The 22,485-nt window shown below is 30.8% G+C and overlaps 1 protein-coding gene across 1 annotated transcript; it reads left to right on the top strand.

Annotated features, from left to right (window-relative positions):
- Positions 1 to 22,380, top strand: LOC113373463. The gene is made up of 5 exons (XM_026613759.1): positions 1 to 130; positions 16,575 to 16,689; positions 20,058 to 20,218; positions 20,537 to 20,682; positions 20,764 to 22,380. The coding sequence occupies exons 1-5, from the start codon at positions 1 to 3 to the stop codon at positions 22,267 to 22,269; spliced, it is 2,058 nt and encodes a 685-aa protein (XP_026469544.1). The 3' UTR covers positions 22,270 to 22,380.
- The last annotated feature ends 105 nt before the right edge of the window (positions 22,381 to 22,485 follow it).

The raw sequence follows: 22,485 nt of genomic DNA, 5'->3' as shown, positions 1-22,485 counted from the left end.
ATGGGCCCCATAAGTCTTTGGCGATTACCTCAAGACGGCTCCCCGATGTACTATCGACATTTCCGCGATCGCATCTCCTGGTACGAGGCGGATGCAGTTTGCCAGTTTCATCACGGAAATCTCGTCACAGGCAAGTTGAATTATTTCTAGAAATTTTCTACGAGACGACCGGAGAAGAGGTAATAGATTGTGGGAAAATCAGAAAATCCTTGAAAGAACAGAAGGAATAAAATCTAAATGTTGTGTGGTATAGATGAGGCCAATTTTAGGCATTTTGTATGCTAATAAAGACCATTAGCTATAAATAGGGGATGTCTATTAATCACGTGATCAATTTTTTTCAAGGATTTTAAGACCTGCCTCTGAGACAAATAAGACTAAGAATAAATCATTAGAATAAGATAAAAATCATTAGTTATAAATAAGGAGGTTCTATTAATCACGTGATCGATTTTTCAAGGATTTTTTGAAATCCCTCTGAGCCAAATGAGACAAATTTAAAAATTTGGTACGCTAATATAGACCATTAGCTATAAATAAGGGGTTCCCATTAATCACGTAATCGATTTTTTAAGGATTTTTGGTCATTCCTCTGACAAATAAGACAAATAAGACAAATTTTAGAAATTTTGCACGCTGATAAAGATCATTAGCTATAAATAAGGGGCTTTCATTAATCACGTGATCGATTTTTTAAGGATTTTTGCGCCAATAAAAGCCAATAGTTATAGGGGGCTTTCATTGATCTCGTGATCAATTTTTTAAGGATTTTTAGATCTCCCGCCAACGTAATTTTTTTGTTAAGGCATTAGGTATGATTTCCCACTGGTCATCCCATTTTAGCCCGCCCATAGAGCAAAAAAACAGGTCACAAATTTTTGAAAAATAGCAAAAAAAACAAATTTCATTTCTATTCTATTTCTGGAGACAAATTTTAGAAATTTTGTGCGCTAATAAAAACTATTAGCTAGAAACATTAATCACGTGATCCATTTTTTAAGAATTTTTTGACCTCCCACAGAGACAAATGAGACAAACTTTAGAAATTTTGTATGCTAATAAAAACCAATAGTTATAAATGGGGTGTTTTCATTGATCACGTGATCGATTTTTTAAGAATTTTTAGACCTCCCATTGAGGCAAATGAGACATTTTTTTGAAATTTTGTGCGTTAATAAAGACCAATAGTTATAAATAGTGGGCATTCATTTATCACGTGATCGATTTTTTAAGGATTTTTAAACTTCCGACTGAGACAAATGAAACAAACTTTAGAAATTTTGTACGCTAATAAAGACCATTAGCTAAAAATAAGGGGCTTTCATTAATCACGTGATCGATTTTTTAAGTATTTTTAGACCTCCCTTTGAGGCAAATGAAACAAAATTTAGAAATTTTGTACGCTGATAAAGACTATTACCTATAAATAGTGGGCGTCCATTAATCACGTGATCGATTTTTTAAAGAATTTTTTGACCTCCCAAGGGGCTTTCATTAATCACGTGATCGATTTTTTAAGAATTTTTAGACCTCCCTCTGAGACAAATGAAACAATTAAGAAGCTTCCATTAATGACGTGATCGATTTTTTAAGAAATTTTAGAATTCCTCTGAGCCAAATAAGATAAATTTAGAAATTGTGTACTTTAGCTATAAATTAGCTATAAATAAAAGGATTAATCACGTGATAGATTTTTTTAAAAAAATTGGAAATCCCTCTGAGCCAAATGAGACAAATTTAGAAATTTTGTACGCTAATAAAAACCATTAGTTATAAATAGGGAGCTTTCATTGATCACGTGATCGATTTTTTAAGGATTTTTGGACCTCCCTTTGAGACTAATGAGACACATTTTTGAAATTTTGTAAGCTAATAAAAACCAATCGCTATAAATAACTGGCTTCCATTAATCACGTGATCGATTTTTGAAGGATTTTTTGATCTCCCTAGGAGACAACGCACTTTGACATTTTGTCTCTATGCTGTTAAGCAGTACTTTTTTTCAAAAAAAGTAATTTTTTGTCAAATTCCTAGATTCTCAAAAATCAAATTTTTTCGAAGTAAAATTTTTTCAAAAATGTTAATCGTTTTTAAAAAAATAATAATACACCTAAGTCTGTTTTTACCCGGTAAATTGGTTCCAGAAAAAGCCGTGTAAAAAAAACCGTGTAAAAAAAGACATTGATCTTATACAAAAATGGGTGATTTGTTCGTAATCTCTAAAACTTATTAAAATTAGTAAAAAACAAGAATTTTTAAGAACAAGAATTAAATTAGTGCTATTCACATTTGCTTTGACCAGTAAAAATTGTTTGTACGCGCTAAAGGGGAATTCACTTAAATCTATAAGCTAGTGTTCGCAAACTATCGATACTATCGATGGTTTCAGACTTTTTTCTTTCATAAATACTTTTTTGTGATATGAACATACTTCGCAAAAATTAAATTCGACAAAAAAATTTAAGTACATCAAATTTCAATACGTGCTAAAAAAAAATTAAAAATATTCAATTTTCAAACCGTGTTATATCAAAACCGTGTACAAAAAGACCGTGTAAAAACAGACTTAGGTGTATTTGGTACGGGAAGTTCCAGCAATTTACCTTAAGGCTAGATGCCATGCGCCCCACTAGTTTTTGGATGTTTTCACAAAATTCTTATACAAATACTTAAAAATGTGAAATCTTACACGCCGTTTATATTCCATGATTAATCTTTTTCTTGTTAGTCAGGAAATGGAGTTTAATTATCTACGAAAGAATTTCACAAATTACTGAGAGTTTTAATTGCATTTGTTTCCTATCTTTGCGTTGACTATAAAATTTCTTTATTCTGTAAACTCCAGAAGCTTTCTAGTGATTTATAATTTAATTATTTATTGGATCTTCGGCATTCTAGATTTTAATTGAAAAATGTAGTGGATGAAAAAAATTGAATTGGTACATGTTCATCATTGAATAAACTTTATTTCAATTAACGAAAAAAATTATGATATTATTATATGCGATATTTAGTATATCATATGTACAAATCAATATGATTAAATTCTAATTATATTTAATCTTGAGACTTGCGTTCAATTTACATTAACAATTTTATTATTACAATGAAGCAAATATGCAGATAGGTAGATTCTAATTAAGTTCCTCACACATTCCACATATGTGTTTGAATAATTTAATCAAAACTGCCGAATTCATTGCCTAAACTTTTCCTATTATTACTCCGCAAGGAAGATATTCTCATCTCTCGGAATTCCTATTATTGCAACTAACCTCAAAAACTTTTCTGTCGAGATTCAATAAAATTTAAGTTATCTCTTGCACGTTCTTAGCGGAAACTATTATTCGACAATGGATTGTGAATTGGACTTAGGGGAAACCGGGGCATAGTAAAAGACTCTTAAATTTTTATTTAGAAGAAATGGTATATGATAGGGTGAGGCACACAGGTTTAATTTGACTGTGAATAATTATATTGTGAAAGTTAAACCAATAATATCACAATAACTAACACGTATCAAACAAACAACTATCTGACTATGTTTAGTAAAACTCCCAGATAATTCATCATTATAGAAATGAGTTATTTTTGTTGTTTTGATGTGATCGAAACACTGTATTTTAAAATAAATCGAATAAGAGAAATAGAAAAGTGATGAATGTTAAATTAATTTAGCCAAAACGATTAAACTTTATCAAAAACAATTTTTTTTTATTTTATTTTCATTCTGCAATCTATAAAAATAATTATATTTAGCAGAGAATGCTGACAAGTGTTTACAATTGGTTACAAATTAGTAGATACGCCCAGTGGTGTATCTACTATAGTTAATATATAGAAAAGAAAAAACTAAAGACAAATATAGAGAAAAACAAATTTAACGTAGATATTTGGAAAAATTGTATTTAAAACGTCAAGAAAATATGAAATATGCGAATGAGTTTTCTGGCGAAAATATAAAATTCTTTTTTGGAAAGTTAAACAAAAGTTGTATGTTGAGACAATAGTAATTATAATCACGTGGTCTATTCTTATTAATCACGTGATTTTTAAGGATTTTTTTAATCTTTAACTGAATTAATCTTCTTATCTTACCTTACCTTCTTACCCTAAAAACATTAAATTTTTCGGATTTTTACTGAAAAATTTTGGATTTTTTAAAATTTTTAGGTTTTTGTTTAAATTCAGGTAAAACATAAATACATGTGATATCTTACTAGATCAAGTCCCACGTATTAGACGCCCCCTTACTAAAAACAATTGACGCAAATATTGCAAACCTATTCAATGTTACGACAACCAAATAAAATCATTCCAAAATTACCATATCCGACTTATACATATTCATTGCATAGTGAAATCTGTGTAAAATACAAAGTCAATAACTGTCGAAACTTCGCGCGATTGCTTAATTAAGTTAAACTATCCCGGTCTTTTGCTTTTAATCGTTTTCCACTGAATCGAATTGTTACAGAAGAACATAAAGTAACAGTCGAAATAATTTCCAACCAACTACCCACTACTGATTCGGCCTAGGAATTGCAACTTTGCAACCGGTAACAATAATGGCGTACGTTTCGGAGAACCGCAGCAACCTCATTCAGTACATAGGAAACTGCACAACTTGTTTTGAAGTTTTAACTCAATATAACGTCTACTATTGCTGGAACTATGTTCTACTCAGACATAAGTGGATGAATATGCTAGGAACAAGTACTGTCAAGTGCGAGTAAAACTGGGATATTCAGGTTTCATATTCGTGTAGTTACGAGTACCTTGGACTTCTGCCAAACGACTAGTTTCGGGGAGAATGCGATGCATTTTTTATGATCTTCACAATAGTAGAAAAAACTAGAGATATGTTTGTGAATTAACATGAAATTTACACTAAGGGGGGTCCGTACTTATTATTTATTAAAATTTATACGACAGATATTTAAGTGTCTTTTTTTAATCTGCCACTCACAAATTTCTACAGTGGTCATATTTTACCATAGTCATATAAAAGCAAAAGTCTAAGTGTTAAGAGCAGTGATATTTTACCAGGCTTTCGAATGATGCTAATATAAAAGTTGTCCAAAGAGCCGCACTGGTAAAAAATGGAAAATGAAAACTCATTTTCACCTTTTCACGCACTAACAAATAATTTTTTCACATTATTTGTTTTGAACAACATAGACAAGATCAGTACAAATAGAATGACGTTAACAGTTTTTCGATATCTCTCATATTTCCGACAAAAAGTGAGTTTGAATAAAGGGGCAACTTTCACATGTTTTCACTGATATCTTGGCCAAATGATGAGCTACGGATTTGAAATTTGGTATAAATATATTATAAAATGGCATCAAAATTATTTAAATACCAGGGTGGGGCCAATTCTGTATGGAAACACACCCATACTCTATAGGATGTAATCTAAAAACCTCAACTATGCCGTTTTTTAGAATTCGTGGAAAAGTAAGTGCATGATTTTTCGTACAAGTTTTAGCCAAAAATCCTGTACTAATTTTAAACATTCAAAATTTGTTCGAAGCTATCAGTTAGACATTCTGCTGATTAGTTTTTAGTAAAAATAAATGCTTGTGACTGAATTAATCCAAAATAAATAAATCATTTAAATCCACATTCATCACTTTTCTATTTCCCTTGTTTCATTTATTTTAAAATACAGTGTTTCAACCATTGATTACACTAATTATTGGATTTTTGTCAAATATATTGTACATTATTCATTAAAAATTCATTCCCGATTAACTTCCAAACAATTGTATTTATATCCAAAATAATTCCATTGTTCGTTTAGTTTTGATAAAACGCCATACTAATTATGATTAATTACTGTTGTATCAAATTTACAACGAAACGGTCATTTAATTGTTCGAAACATAATGAAACCGTTAATAAAATTTATGATAAAATCATATTGTAAAATATTTAAAAATTAAGATAATGTATAATATTAAATTATTTCATTATATGCGTGTCAAAATATTGCTTTCAGGCTTTTAATTTTACTTCAAGCATTGCTATAAGTATTGATCAATAAATAATAAAATATTATTATTAATTTTTGCAATAGTTTATTGAAATAGATGTAAGTGGATTCTCACCTTGAGGCAAGTTGCACAAATTGCTAAAGATTTATAAATAATATATTTAATCAATAAGACTTCAGATTTAGCAACTTTTGAAATTGTAACGATAAAATTTGGACATTTTAGGGTACATTATTCCAAACCTTTAATACTTTTTTAAAATTTAACCACTTGTGGTTCCATTCTATTTTAGAACTTAAACTCATATGATAACAAAATTATTACTAAAATCGTAAAAACAAAATTATCAACTCTTAATTACAAAGATGGCATTATCCATCTTTACCAAAATCTAGTCACCATGATTCCCTTACTAAATATAATTTACCTTACTAAAAGTTTTTTAATTTTTCAAAACCGGTTCACAATTTTTGGCCGAAACTTGAATGAAAAATTCTGCACATTTCTACTAATTTTAAAAAGTCGGCTTGGCCGAATCTCGCAAAAAACTAATCAAGGTTTCTTCAAGAAACCTCTAGAAACTTTTTTAAGTTTTTATCGAGTTATATCAAATGGCTTTTCAATTGTTGAAATCAGTGGAGCTGTTTTTCAAAACACGGCGAGAAAAGTCAAATTTCGGCTTATCTACATACACACACAAGCTTTCCAAATCAGGACTCAAACAATTAAGAACACTTTTAGAATAAAAACATAAAATTAGCCAGTCGGATTTACATGTACTTCTCTTTCGAGAAATTAATAATTAGGTAATTTAATCAGCTAACAGATTTTATATTTTATAGGGTATGCCATCTAACATTTTTCATTTTCATTTTTTTTTCAAAGCTCAGCCGAGACTTTTTTTCTTCATTTTTGAATGAAATTATTATAATCATTATTAAATGAATTAATTTCATTATTAACTAAAAGGATTGTACTCCAAATAAAAAAAGAAATTTCAAAAAATATTCAGTAGTTTGTAAAAAAAAATAATTATTTGGCGGACCCTATATTAGTTATAATTACCAATAAACAAGTATATATTATTACTGAAAAAGCAAAATTACTGAATAACAAGGAATATTATGCCTAGTTCCAAAGTGCTAATTACTTTTACCAAAATTATTTTGCAACACTAACACACGACCCACTGTCCATTAAAACCGTTCACCATAAAGCCGATTAAACTCGAAATTGTTTTCCTCATTTGTATATTTTGATAAAACGCCATACTAATTATGATTAATTAGTGTTGTGTCTGCTTCACAACAAAACGGCCTGTGTATGATTTAATTGTCCGAAAAGCAGAGGCCGCCTAATAAATGAACTCATGGTCAAACGGAATTAGCGAAATTGGGGTAAATGGCCCAAATTAGTTGTTACATGAATGATAATTCCAATCGATATTATATCAAATGAAATAGTACACATAGTGCAAAGCTTTGAGTACTATAAAATACAATTCGTGTACGAGCATACTCGTAATTTGTAATGCTTTGCGGAATTCTGGATTGGAAGCTTCAACGTAGATTGAATGTGGGTACTATATTTAGAATTTATGGGATATGTGGAAATCTATCATTCTGACAAATTTATAGATGGTTGCATGGTCTTGATAAAAATCACAGATTTTGAGGAAATATCTTCATGCATATTTAAAAAAAACTAGCGGTGTATAGCATCGTGCCTTAAGGCAAATTGCTGAAACTTCCCGTACCGTAATGAAATATTCGAGGAATAATAAATGTTTTCAAATAGATTATTATAAATACTGTAACTTATATATATCTACAGAACAGTGAATAAACAAAATTTAATCAATCAAATTTAAAATGAAGAACATTGCCTAATATTTATATGAATTATATAAACTGAATTAGAAAGTTAAAATCATTTATTTGAAGTATGTAAGTGAACTTCAGAACTTTAGCTAGAAAAAAATCGAATTATTTTCGATATTGAAAAAAATTGGAAATTCAAAAAGAAAATTGAGTTTTTTATCACAAAAGCAATCGTTTCGTCAACACAAGCAGAAAGTTCTTTGAATAATTGGAATCGGATGCCTTAGTTCTCTGAAAAACTGCATTTTTTGTATCACCGAAAAGGCTGGACCTGCTTTTTCCAAAAATTAATCACCACTTTTCCCAATCATTACGAATTGAATGCTTTTTTGATCATTAATTGATTAATAGGTAGTTGTGCTTATTAGTTTTTGGTGAATGCAGGTCTAGCCGTTTCGGAGATACGAAGCAAAGAGTGCAGAAAATAGAAATCGAGTTTTTGAGAGAACGGAGCATCCAATTTGAATGATCTAAAAAACATTCAATTTGTAATGATGGGGAGAAGTGGTAATTAGCTTTTGGCAACGGCAGGTCCAGCCGTTTCGGAGATAACCTGCTAAATGTGCAAAAAATGGCAGTTTTTAAGAGAACTAAGCGTCCGATTTGAATGATTCAAAGAACTTTCTACTTATTTTAACAATTTTTTTATTTCAAAAAAATTTCTTTGTGTATATCAAAAATAATTCAGATTTTATTTTCAATTCTGACTAAAGTTTTATATCTCACATATACTAAAGAATTATTATATGCTTTTAAAAAGAATAATAGTTATTGATTTTGAATTAGAGGTTGAAAAAATACTACAATGCAAAGAGATAAAATATATTTTATCAAAAACTATATAACTCTTTGAATTGTAGTATTTATAGTATTTTTTCAACTAATTCAAAATTAATAATTATTGACAATATTCTTTCTGAAAGCATCTAATAATTCTTTATGAAGTTCTGAAAAAAAAAGTAACAATAACATTAACCACATATTAAAAAGCAAAGATTATTTTGCAAAAATTTTATTTTAAGATATTTCGATATTAGTTGATTATTGACACATTTATGTTTATTAAATAACATAATTATTTAAATAATTTAATTTTGATAATTATATGTACTTAATTAGGATGCAACTCTTTTCCTCACCACCCATGGGGTAGAGTTGCCAGGCGCGTTTTTTTTAATGTGGTGTCGCCACAGAAATAGATACTTCTATTCATATTTACGTTTCTAACATTTCAGATGGAAATGGATATAGTGTAAATACTACTAAGTATCGATTTGTGCAGCCCTAATCCACTTAAACTAACTTACAAACTAATTATACCTAACTGACCCGAATATATCGCGAAAAAAAGAACCTCTGCAAAATGACCTAATGTACCCAAAAGTTTCGGTTTTTAAAAATGAAAGAACCTCTCGTGGTAAAGAAAAAAATCAATATAAAATGTGTACTTTAGTATTTTAGCGGTGATTGTAAATTTATAAAAAAAGAGCATTTACATGATGTACCCCCCAGATCCACCATGTAAACACTTGGTAAAAAACTTCATAGGTTCCCAGCCTATGAAGTTTAAGGACAAATGATAATTAATTAATTAATGTAAAGAAGAGCGCGAAAAATATAAGAAAAGTTCTTTCATGACGCCACCCTTTTGAGCTCTGAATAAAAGTACGCGAACAACCCCAAAAAAGGTACGACCGAAGATTTTAATGTGAAAACGTCCCTTAACCTGATATTAACTAAATATTACTATAATAATAGAAAGTCTTATCTCACAGTTAATTTTCCTTTCGATTATGTCATATCACCCAATTCAGTTGTAGGCGGTAGTTCAGGTAGTAGTGGTGCTAGTTGGTTTTGAGTTGATATTTTCTGCTAAATCTCGTGCAAAACCTAAAAAGAGGTAAACATAGAATTTCATTACAATTATTCGTATGGGTTGCAGAAGTAATTGTTGGTACCCACTTGCACATATCATTTAATTAGGTAGTGGTCTCTTGGTGGTTCGTGTATATCTTGGTAAAACATATAGACATACAATACAATGTCTTCTTTGAAAGATGTCTGAAATGAAAAAAAGAACACAAATGCCCCTAAAAATAGGGACAAACAAATAAACGGGGCCCCGGTTATATTAATAAAAGAATATATGATCATAATTAATAAGAAGATCAATTTAACAATAATAGGATAAAAACCTTTAAATATGCATATCCTCCTAGCACTTATTTGGAAGTCCTTGTGCTTTGTGGTGCGAAAAGCAATCAATTGTGTAACCCTGAAATGAAAATAAAAAAGATTTATACATATTACTTAGCAGTATGCCAATATTTTTTATGTCTTGATACATCAATTAGTCTGACAAATTTTCTCCTACGGGTTGTGGAAGTAGTTCTTGGTACTCACTTGGTAAGCAATTTGCTTGGAAAGACATCTGAAATCAGATAAAAAAAAACACAAGTGCCCCTAAAAATAGGGGCAAACATACAAACGGGGCCCCGGTAACAAAAATAAAAATATTATATACTTATATCTAACCAAGGTCTAATTACTTAATATTAACTTATGAATAAGAGAAAACCTGTAGGTATCCATATTGAGGTGAACTGAAAGGGTTAAGGATACTCTTGTTAGAGTGTAAAGATTGCTATTTGGTATGTTTAGCATCTCACTCACCTATATGTAGGGTTTACCTTAGCGCCCTAATTCGACTCAACAAAACCTGCAGTTAGCAGTGGAGATTTTAACTAACTACACAATTAAAACAGAATCTACTTACCAACTTATTGATTGCTACCGAGTTATGTTTACAGATCCGAGAACTTGACCGCACTTATGTATAGTGATGCATTAAGCCTGAATTCGAATGTACTAACGATGGGTTAATGATAAAGCTAGAAATTATTAAAAATGTATAGAACGGTGTAATTACGCAGGGGAAAGCTTAAAATCGGAAAACTCGATCGGATTTTTCTAGATCGTGTTCTTTTTCCCTGGCACAACATCACAACCATCACTAATGCACTAACTTGTGTCCTCCGTATTGGATTGACCACCTGAGAGGACTGATACTAAAAAACGATCGCGACTCCGGACCTCATACGATAGGAGCCTTATAGGCAGGTGGGGATTTAGTTTAGGAGTTTAGAAACTCCTTGGAAATGATGTATGTAGTCTTTATCGCGAATCTGGACCACATACGACAGGAACCATATGGGCGGGCGGCGGATGTAGTTTGCACTAAAGGTTGTGCAACTCTTTGGAAACATTGTATGCTGTCGTTACAAAGACGCAATCACTTTTTAAGTATCAGTCCTATGAGGTAGTCAATCGAGTCGGAGGTACACAATTAGTGTATAGTGGTGCGTGTGTTGTTCCATGGGCGAAGAACACACAATCCAGAAAAAGTGAGGGTTCTCCGATTGTATGCGATCCCCTTTGTCATTACGCCGTATCATACACATCTATAATTTCAAGCTTTTTGATTAACCAAAACAATAGTATATCAGAATTTAGACTTAAGACATGACTACAAAAATACAGTCATATCTTGACACCTACGACGAACACAACTAGGTAACATTAAATAAGTTAATAAGTATAGATTCTGTTTCATTCGTGTAGTTAGTTACGCACTCTACAGATAATTACCGGTTTTTATTAAAAGTCAGATTGGGGCGCCAAGGTAAACCCTGTATATTGGTAAAGGCAATGCTAAGATGTACCAAGTAGCAGTCATTGCACCCCAAAAAGGGTACCTTCAACCTTTTCAATCCACCACAATCTCCTAGCAGTCCTGGTGAGAAATTAATTCTGCAACCCTGAAATTAAAAGTGACTTGAAAGAAATGAAATAGACAATGACTTATAAATACTATGTGGTAGCCTACTCGTATTTATTCCAGTGCTCTGGTACATCATATAGGTACACATGTTTTCCTGTTCGTTGTAGTACTCAACTCCCTGGTATCTTTAGTCGTTTTACACTAAAATAAGCCATTTACACTAAAATAAATTTCAATTTTGTTATTTTTTTACATAATTTAAGGTTTTGTATCATCTTACCTTGTTTTTTAACTTCAAACAGTACGTCTTCAACATTTCTCCGTTTAGAAGACTTATTGTGCAATCACAAAAAAATTAAATTATTTAATTAAAATATGTTTATTGCATTACAGTAGAAAAATCAGTCAGTAAAACAAGTAATTTATTTAACAAAGTTTTTAGATTTTTAGACGAGTTATTTACATCCATGCTACTAATAAAATAATTCCAAAAAATTAAACATTGTACAAATAATACTAATTATAAATTAAAGTGTATGGGGTTGCGTTGCTTCTGGGAAAAACATCGCAAGGACCCATACACCGAATGAAAAAAATAATTTATTAACGAAACGCGAATTACTAGAACCTGCCGTGGGGGGTAGGCGACAGGAACACATTTAAACGCGGAAATCATTTTAAACGATATTAAAATTACAAATAAGTCCTCGCACAAACAAAAAAAAATAAAATGTGGACGCAAATAACTCAAAATTATAATTTAACAAAATTATAAAAAATAATTAAAAATTGTCAATGTGATTGAATAAAAAAAAATCATGCACAATGAATCCCTAAAGCAATCCGCCACTGCGCAAAATACTGTATGAAATCTGAAACAAAACAAATGTAGTCAATCGTAAATATTTGAAACATAAGATTTATATTAAAATTTAATATTATTTAATTATATTTAAATTTATTAATCTAAAGATTGCATTAAATTATTTATGTTAACTCAAATAGCTAAAATTAAATATTTTCACAACAATAAACACTAAGGCGACACTTCAGCACAAATATATTGGATTAGAAAATGTAACGCAAATCGTTTAATATTAAAGAGACGAATTTTTACTTCACTTTATAATATTTACATTCTTATAATTATAATTCAACAAAAAATCAAGTCATATCGAATCAACCAAAACAAAAGTTCCATGACACGTATTTGAAACTGAATGCACGAAATGATTACATAATACATAAATATTTTTTAAAAGACTTACCACTGACTGTAGTGTAGTGTTCACCGAGAGGTCCAAATACAGAATGATTTTAGTTGTTATTGCGAACCTCTTTTATTGGGGTCAGAAAGGGACAAAACTATGAACTGTTACCAGATGATACTGAAATTCAAAAATTCAAAAATTGTTATCTAATTGAATAGTTTCGGGTACGGAACCATAGAGGGTGCAATACGAAAAGTTTATTGTACCTAACAATCAGTCATAATTCAACCTTCGTGGCGAGATGGTCGAAATTATTACTGCTAATATTTGCATCTAGTTCTGTTTGATTCATATATTTGATATTTATTATTTGTATTTGCGTCTTATTAATTTGTGCGTTTTTATATATAATTGTAAAATAAAACTAGTGGTGTATGGCATCGTGCCTTAAGGCAAATTGCTAAAACTTTCCGTACAGTTATGGAATATTTGAGTAATAATAAATGATTTCAAATAGATTATTATAAATCCTGTAACTTTTTTACAGAACATTTTACAGAACAGTGAATAAACAAAATTTAATCAATCAAATTTAAAATGAAGAACATTGCCTAATATTTATAAGAATCATATAAACTGAATTGGAAAGTTTAAATCATTTATTTGAAGTACTTAAGGGCTAGAAAAAAATCGAATTATTTTTGATATTAAAAATAAATTGGAAGTTCAAAAAAAAATTAAGTTTTATATCACAAAAGCAATTGTTTCGTCAACACAAGCAGAAGGTTCTTTGAATCATTCAAATTGGTTGCTTAGTCGAATGCAACTTTTTGCACATTTAGCTCGGAGTCTCCCAAACCTGGACCTGCCTTTGCGAAAAACTAATCACCACATTTCCCCGTCAATATGAACCGAATATTTTTTGTATCATTATAGTCGGATGCTCCGTTCTCGCAAAAACTCAATTTCAATTTTCTGCATTATTTGCACCGTATCTCCGAAATGGCTGGACCTGCCTTTGCCAAAAACTAATCAGCACATTGTTGTTTATCAATTTATTATATAATTTAATCCTCGTCTATAACTTTATTTCTATCTCTAATTAAGATCATGTTCTATATCTCGGCAAACAAACAGTGCGCATCTTTATATTATCCGATGGAAATCTTTCAAGAATAATAAATACGATATCTCAAGTAAAGATTCAACAATTTTACTTAATAAAGGAATAAAGGAATGGAACTCTTAATTATACGGATGACCTTTGGCTTGTTTAAAATTCAGAGATGATTATTTTCATCGCAGGTTGCATCAAGGATCGAGTTGGAGATTTTTCATTTAAACTTTTCTTGTTGTCAGAATTAATTATTGAGTGAATAATATTAAAGCTGATTTAATTATATACTTATAATAATATAATTAGTAATTCATTTCTTAGAAAATTATGAATATTATAATAATTTTATAAACGTTATAAATAAATTTCAAGCTTAGAATTTTTACAAGCATTTCGTGAATCTATTTTGATTTCATGTTTTTTGACAAAAACCAAAAAAATGTCCCGTATTTTCTATTTATTGCTAAAGAATGGAAGATGGAATTCAAAGTAGTTTTATTCCAAACTTTTATATCAGAGTGTATATAACCGTTGACATGAAATCGTTGTAAATTTTATCTAGTTTCTCCCTATCTAACTGAAAAAACTCTCAATTGCAATATTTAAAAATAAATGAAAATCATGAGAAAAAAATTATAAAAATGCTAAAAAATTTACTTGTTTTTACCTGACAAATAAATTGATCGAGAGAAAACAGACAGTTTATAGCATTTTATAGTTTTTTTATATATTTTTTTTATTTCTATTTAAATTCGTATATACAATTCTCTGAGTATATTATACGATAGATAGATGGCACTTGCCTTTGAAATTATAATCCACTCAGTCTACAAAATTTATTACTCAAATAAAGACTTCACTTCATTCCTAAGATAATAAAGCATCCGCACAAGATCCATTAACTTTATGAAGTTGAATAAAAAATAATAAGAACTCTGTTAAATTAGGTTATACACCCACTAAAAACCCAAGAGGAGGCGTGAGAGAAGATTTTCAAGAAATAAAGGAGAAAAATTTATATGCGGCATTTTAATATATAAATTTTAAACATAACGCAAAATCTTCGAAGGTTTTATAACGTAATCTTATCCAAATGCCTTTCGGCAAAGTTTATGTAAAATCGATAATGTGATTTATGGGAAAATCTGATTTAGACGCGTTTTTCATGCGCAAAATGGGATAGAAAAATATTTCCATAGAAAAATATTTCACAGGAAATTATGAATTTGAATAAAAAAAATAAATAAATATATATAACATAGGTATCTGATAATTTATTAATATTTCTGTATATTCATTATTTTATGTACTAACCATAAATATTTTGTAAACAAATTATTTTAATTAACTAGTTGGGTGTGTGGCATCGTGCCTTAAGGCAAACTGCTGGAACTTCTCGTACCGTAACGAAATGTTCGAGGAATACTGAATGTTTTCAAATAGATTATTATTAATATTGTAACATTGTCTAATATTTATAAGAATTATATAAACTGAATTGCAAAGTTGAAATTATTTGTTTGAAGTACATTAGAACTATAGTCAGAATTAAAAATAAAATCTGAATTATTTTCGATATACAAAAAATTAAAAAAAAAAGAAAAATAAGTTGAAACTAAAAATATTTTTTTCCAAAATCAATTATTTTGTTAAGACAAGCAGAAAGTTCTTTGAATCAATTAAATCGGTCGCTTAATTCTCTCAAAAACTGCCATTTTTCTTAGATGCATGTTTCTTAGATCATTCAAATCGGATGCTCCGTTCTCTCAAAAACTCGATTTCTATTTTCTGCACTTTTTGCTCCGTATCTCCGAAACGGCTGGACCTGCCTTTGTCAAAAACTAATCAGCTCTTTCCCTTATCAATAAGAATCGAATGTTTCTTGAATCATTCAAATCGGTTGATCCGTGCGCCCGAAAACGTAATTGGAAATTTTTATCTATACATACACACACACACACTCCCACATCCATTTTGCCTGAGGTATGCCAAAACGTTCAGAAACCTTCAAAACGTCGAGAAATGTAAAAAATTTTAAGTTCGATTTTCGGCCCATTACAATAACTTACCCTACGAGAAGTTAATAAAGTAAATTAAAAAATATCTATTTGCTCACAAATGTTCCATGTATATTCAGGTTACTGTGAAATAATTTAGAGCTGTGTGTATGGAAATAATTAAATTATGCTCGTTCATGAATTTATAATACCAGAACATACAAAGAATATCTCATTTACAGCTGTTTTATTTGAATTTCGTTAACAATTCAGGATATTCATATGCTATGAACATATATCCGTACAACCCCGAAATGTAATGTTGAATGTGCAGTTATATAATTATGCACATATATATATATATATATATATATATAAGTGCCAAAGAGCTTTCCTCTTTGATATTTATTGCAATTAGCAACTACTGTGCTTTCAAGTGTGCACGATAAATGTCTAAATATGCATGTGACATACATGTTTCATGGCCTTTTAACCACTCTTGCAATTGCAATATGCACATATATATGCATTTATTACCCAGTAACATTTAGTCATAATTTTAATAGATTTGCTTTTATTATTATAGTGGACAGCTCGATGCAATATGATGCTTTACGAGCTTTTTTGAAGCACGAAAATATATTGAGCAACGTATGGATCGGCTTAGTGAGGAGTCATAAGAATGGAGCTTTTACATGGGCGTAAGTAATAATTGAAATAAAATAGTTGTGAGTAGTACCTTGCCTTGATGCAAGTAGCATTAAATTTCTGATATGTATACGTAATGAACTTAATCAATAAGATTTGAAATTTGGTTATTCAGGTAAAATGTTCTACTGTTTATTTCGAAAATAAAGTTTTCACTTTCACTAAAAATTATTTAGTGCGATTTCTAATTAATATCTTTTAAATTTACTTACTTTGTCTGTAATCATATAAATATAATTAAGTTGTTTAGCACATTTTATTTCATGAATTTCGAGTTTTAAAAATGAATTTAATCAAAATGTCCTAACGGCATAGATTCCTATTAAAATCGCTTAGGTGCGGGGCGCCATTTTAAATTTTATTGAATTTTTTAAATTCAACCGCTTATTGTAAGCCTATAATATTTTAGTATGTTATTTCAGACTATAAAATCTATCTTTTTATAAAGTTTTTGAAAATCGTCAAATAATTTTTTTCAAATTTTGATTACTAAACAGCCCGGCCGATCTTTATCAACGCGATTTCCAACCAAATTGAATTGATTTTTTAAAATCATTTCAAGACTGTACTTAAACATTTTACATTTTTGTACTAATTACACAGTCCTTAGTTGAACGGCTAGCAAATGTTTGAAATTGGTCAAGCCGTTTTTTGAAAAAACGTTGACGAAAAATCAAAAACACACACATATTTTTTTTCAATTCAGAATGACTTGAAACTCGAGAAAACATAAATATTTTCATTCTAACATAAACAAATTTCTTCTAGGGGATGTTAATAATATATAAAATTCAAAAAATAAAATAAAACAATCAACACAAGTATTCTAAAGTAAGGTCAACAAAATGTTAAATATTTACATAATTTTACAAAACTCAAAAATGGTATATTTATTAGCTTATCAAGATATTATGATTTTATTTTTCTGAACTAAGAACCTCTTTACTTTCTCAAAAAATCATTTATACAAAAAAAAAACTATTCATAAAGTTTCAGGAATACAGAATAACCGCTTCTTTAAGAACTTATTAAAACCAAAATATTTTTAATTAACTCTCGTTTCAAAATTAAAATATAAATTCACCAAAAATATAATTGAAGACTTGTTTTTTATGTATTCACATCCTTATACATCGGTAGCATAAGGTATTATCAATTATAATTTTATGTTTATAAAAATTGATTTTTTGCGAGTGTTTATTGAAACAATTTTGGTTTGGTTCAAAGCTCTTGAAAATTTGGGGCATTCTATATATACAAAACATAGAAAAATATTTATAAATAAAAATTTAAAAAAATATTTTTCTGAGAAAATATTGGGCTTTAATTCTGAAAGGTAAATGTATATGCTACGCCCGTACAAGATTCCTTTATTATTTAGTCGTCAGTATTATCATTGGCTTGGTAGTACTCCGACCATCTCCGACACGAAGGTGTATGTATACAGTCCTTTGTTTAGCAACACAAAAGAATTGCGGAATTCCGTAAAAAGAATAAAAAGCGAGCGTTTGTCGCACAATGTCGCCGGTGCACTTTTATCTCTAAAAATAAATTCGAGTGTTTTGTCACATCAAACCCGTGCGCGCGTTCATTTAATTTCCTAAAATTAATCCGTGGCAGCGTGTTCGACAATTAATTAAAAGCGCTGAGTTCCATTCAAACCGACATGGTCGGGGGGGGGGGGGGGGGTCACACGACGACGGGAAAAATTAATTACTGAATCGACAAGTCCCGCTGTCGACATTTCAATTCCATTATTTTTAGAGCAAGCTACCGCATTTCATAGTAGGACCCGAGAAGCAAGCGAATTCTACAATTTCGTACACGTCGCATAATAAGCACAAGCGAGACTATCAAAGGAAAAGACATAATAAGGTCCTTTGTAAATCGGCTTATGTATTTATACTGTAATCCGGCCCTAAAAAATGGTCACAGTAAAGGATGCTTATGTTACAGAGCCATAATATGGGGCCGGAGCCCATTCTGAGTTCTTCGCGTACGAACTATAATGTATAATGCGCAGTATAACATAATGTTTCTGTTTTTCTCATATGAGCTTAATAAAACAATGTTCTTATATCCTTATGTATATATATATATATATATATATATATATATATATGTACATATATACATATACATATACTATTCAATAACGCGTTTCCTAGTTCATCGTGCTGAGACTTTCTTGATGGTGCAAAAGATTCCTGTATCAATTCCACATAATATGAAAATTTCTATTTAATTGAACAAAATTCACCAAATGTATATAATTTACATATCGGGAAATTCATACAACTTGCCCTAAGGGAAAATATCGCATACACCTAGCCAAATTTGGTCGCATTCGAATTCGAAGTCTGAATGGTCTCATTCGATTCAGATTCATGTATCAATTTCACATAATATAAAAAATTCAGTTTAATTGAATAAAATTCACTAAATGTATATAATTTACAAATCGGGAAACTCATACAAATTGCCCTAAGGCAAAATGTCGCATACATCTAGCCAAATTTGGTTGCATTCGAATTAGAATGATGATGAATGGTCTCATTCGATTCAGATTCATGTATCAATTTCACATAATATGAAAATGTCTATTTAATTGAATAAAATTTACCAAATGTATATAATTTACATATCGGGAAATTCACACAAATTGCCCTAAGGCAAAATGCCACTTACACCTAGTAAAATTTGGTATAAGTGTAAGTGATTCGATTCAGAATGATGATGAAATGTCACGTGAGGGAGGGAGGTGTACAGTGAGATATCACGTGTATTTATTTTTTACCTGATTTTTTTTAAGTCCAAACATTTTTTTCTCGTAACTAAAAATACACGTGATTTTTAGTGGGGAAGTCGGATAATTTTGAATATCACCACGTATCACCAAGGGAGGGGAGGGGTCCAAAAATCCTTAAAAAATCGATCACATGATCAATGGACCTTAATAATTTCCCAAATTTTCGCGGCGTAAGAAGTATATTTAAATAAAATAAAGGAAACTTATTCTAAGTATTTACAAAAAATGTTAGAAGTAGACAACCTTTGATAAAATTAAATTGTTTTTTATATAAAATTTAAGCTTGTTCATACGCTCAAAAAATCATAATTAAATTAAAGTAAAATGAAGTGATGTAATTACTGTTATGATTTCAACGAAATAGGAGGTGAATCAAGAAAAGATTTAAAATTTAAGAAAAAAATCAGTGGCGGTATATAAATAAAAAAAATCACTTAAAGCTATAATAAATGACTAGAATTAAATACTAAAAAATTCATAAATACTAAATTTTTGTAATTCAATTTAACTCTTACGATATGATTATTAATGATAAATAAAATTATGATTTAGAGGCACTTACCGAACACTTTCTGGAGACGGTTACTGGGCTGAAGCTCTGCCTAAGACATCGGCGCCTCTTTGTGCTACTGCAGACCCCGCAAGGGACTACCGATGGCATGCACGCCACTGCGGCGGTGCCGAAGTCGCTTCTTTCGTATGCGAACTCAAAGGTACAGAATTCCAGGACGATTATTGAAAAAGATCTAGAAACACAAATTATTATATAGTAATATTAATCATACAAACATGAAACACAAATATACGGTTGTCAAATATCTCCCTTCCGCCTTTTTGTATTATAAACCAAGAGCAAAAAAGCGGAAGGGAGATATTTGACAACCTAAGATGACAAATGCCTATACCACATCTGTGTTAACTAATCGTAGTTATGCAACACATTATTTTCAAAATTTGATATTCGACGATTTTGATATGATGATAAGATATTTTTTGCATAAATTAAATGCGTAATGTTTTTTTATTGGTAGTTCCCGATTGGACAAAAGAATGCACTGTCTCAACTATGACCGGTATACAGTACGCTTACCTTCCGGAAGAAGTCGCTGTCCAACTTGAAGTAAAATGCCCACTTGATGAAGATGGATTAAGAAAAGTTCGCTGTCAAGGCAGACAGGTAATAAATATTTTTTTAAAAAAAAATTATTAGTTTTAATTTGGTTCAGATTCAATATTATATTTTTATCATTTTTATTAGGACCGCAAGGCTATGGAGAAGCAGCTAGCATGTGTTCCAGAAGCCGGAGATATCTTAGACAATATGATTCCTCAGTCATCTGGATCCGGTAAAGTAACTACCAAGGCTCCAGCCGTCCCCAAAACTTGGCGTTATACTTCTATCGCAAGTCTCGAAGACGGACCTCAAACCAGACATCGCAGAGAAGCAGATGTAGCTACTCCTTCAGAAGCAGATGCCACTTGGAGCAGTACATATCGTAGCACATCTGTAGATGAGGAAATCGAAGCCTTAGAAGAAACAGCACGACGAGACGGCGTTTTAGTAGAAGACTCCGATGTCGACATGATGATGGCAGATGAACGCACCATAGAAAATTTCGTCGTGGACAGCACACCAACCTCCGAAGCTACGGATACAGAAATTGATGTTATTGAAACTGTTAACAGCATTAGCGAATCCGCAACTCCAAATACTGTATCCACAGAACCAGAGAAAGATCAAGTTATAACCACCTCCGAAGCACAGATTAGTAGTCAATCAAACGCCCCTTTGCAACCCGATCAACGAGGCATCAAACCCCCAATGGTACATGCAAGATCAGATTCGAAATCTATGGATTGGGTCAGCACTGAAGCAGATGATCATACGGCCGAAATGAAATTACTGGGACATTTGCCAAAGGGTCACGTCGTAGTAGATAATAAACAACCACATACCACGCCCATAGATGAAAGTGCAAGTGCAAGCAGTGCAGTTAACTTAGAAATGGCTTCTGAAACTACTGAAAATGCAGGTTCTAGCACAACGACTTCGCAAAATATATTACCGATAGATACTGATATTGTTTTGTTAAAAGAAAGTTCGTACAGTATTGTTAAAAATGGCACGGTCATAGATGTTCTGGAATTGAATGATACTATTTCGGAGGAAGAAAAAACCACGAGCGATAATGTTGTGATAGCACCAATTGTAAGCGATAAGGAAATTGAAGACAACATGATTTTAAACGATGATGAAGAAAAACCTCTCAATGTGCAGAAACAAGATAAGAAAAAAATATCTGAGCATAAAGTTGTCGAACTCACATTCACCGAACCGAGCGTATTTTCATCAAGTTTCGTAATTACAACCAAGAACTTCAAAGAACCAACAAATGCACCATCGATGCAAACAAAAACTCAAACGCAAGAAATTGACCCTAAATTCGAAATACTGAATTCCAATGATTCCAAGGTAAATACAGACAGTGAATTGCTGTTCGAAAATAAATCTGCGCCGTTCATTACAACTGATGCATCAAAGGAAGCGACGACTTCCGAGGCATCTAAAAAAACTGAAGATTTAAGTCCTACTCCTAATGATACCGAAAAGGAAACAGTTGAATTTCAGGAAGCAGATATAGAACCATCAGAAGAAATGGATTCAGAACCAGAACAGCTTCACCGACCTAATAGAAGGCGCTTGCTAACACAACCCAAAGCAAGGGGTGGATATCCATTTCACATCAGACGAGTGTTAGGGTAACTCAATAAATAATAATCTTTTAAGTGGATTTATATAAAGACATTTGTAATTGATGGTAGTGTTATTGTATGTTTACTTCATATATGCCCAATCACTTTGGCAATTAAAAAATATCGGAGCGCACAGATATTCTTACAAGAATATCGCATGTAAAATTTTAAATTCGAATGAAATTTGGTTTTAGATTTTAGAATGAGCTTCTAAGTAGCGTTATAA

The sequence above is a fragment of the Ctenocephalides felis genome, unplaced genomic scaffold (assembly GCF_003426905.1).
Source record: "Ctenocephalides felis isolate EL2017-DRISC unplaced genomic scaffold, ASM342690v1 CF-g0.4_SCAFFOLD_01604, whole genome shotgun sequence".
NCBI classification, from domain to species: domain Eukaryota; kingdom Metazoa; phylum Arthropoda; class Insecta; order Siphonaptera; family Pulicidae; genus Ctenocephalides; species Ctenocephalides felis.
Note: the sequence above shows the minus strand (reverse complement) of the source record. Positions and strands in the feature narration are given on the sequence as shown.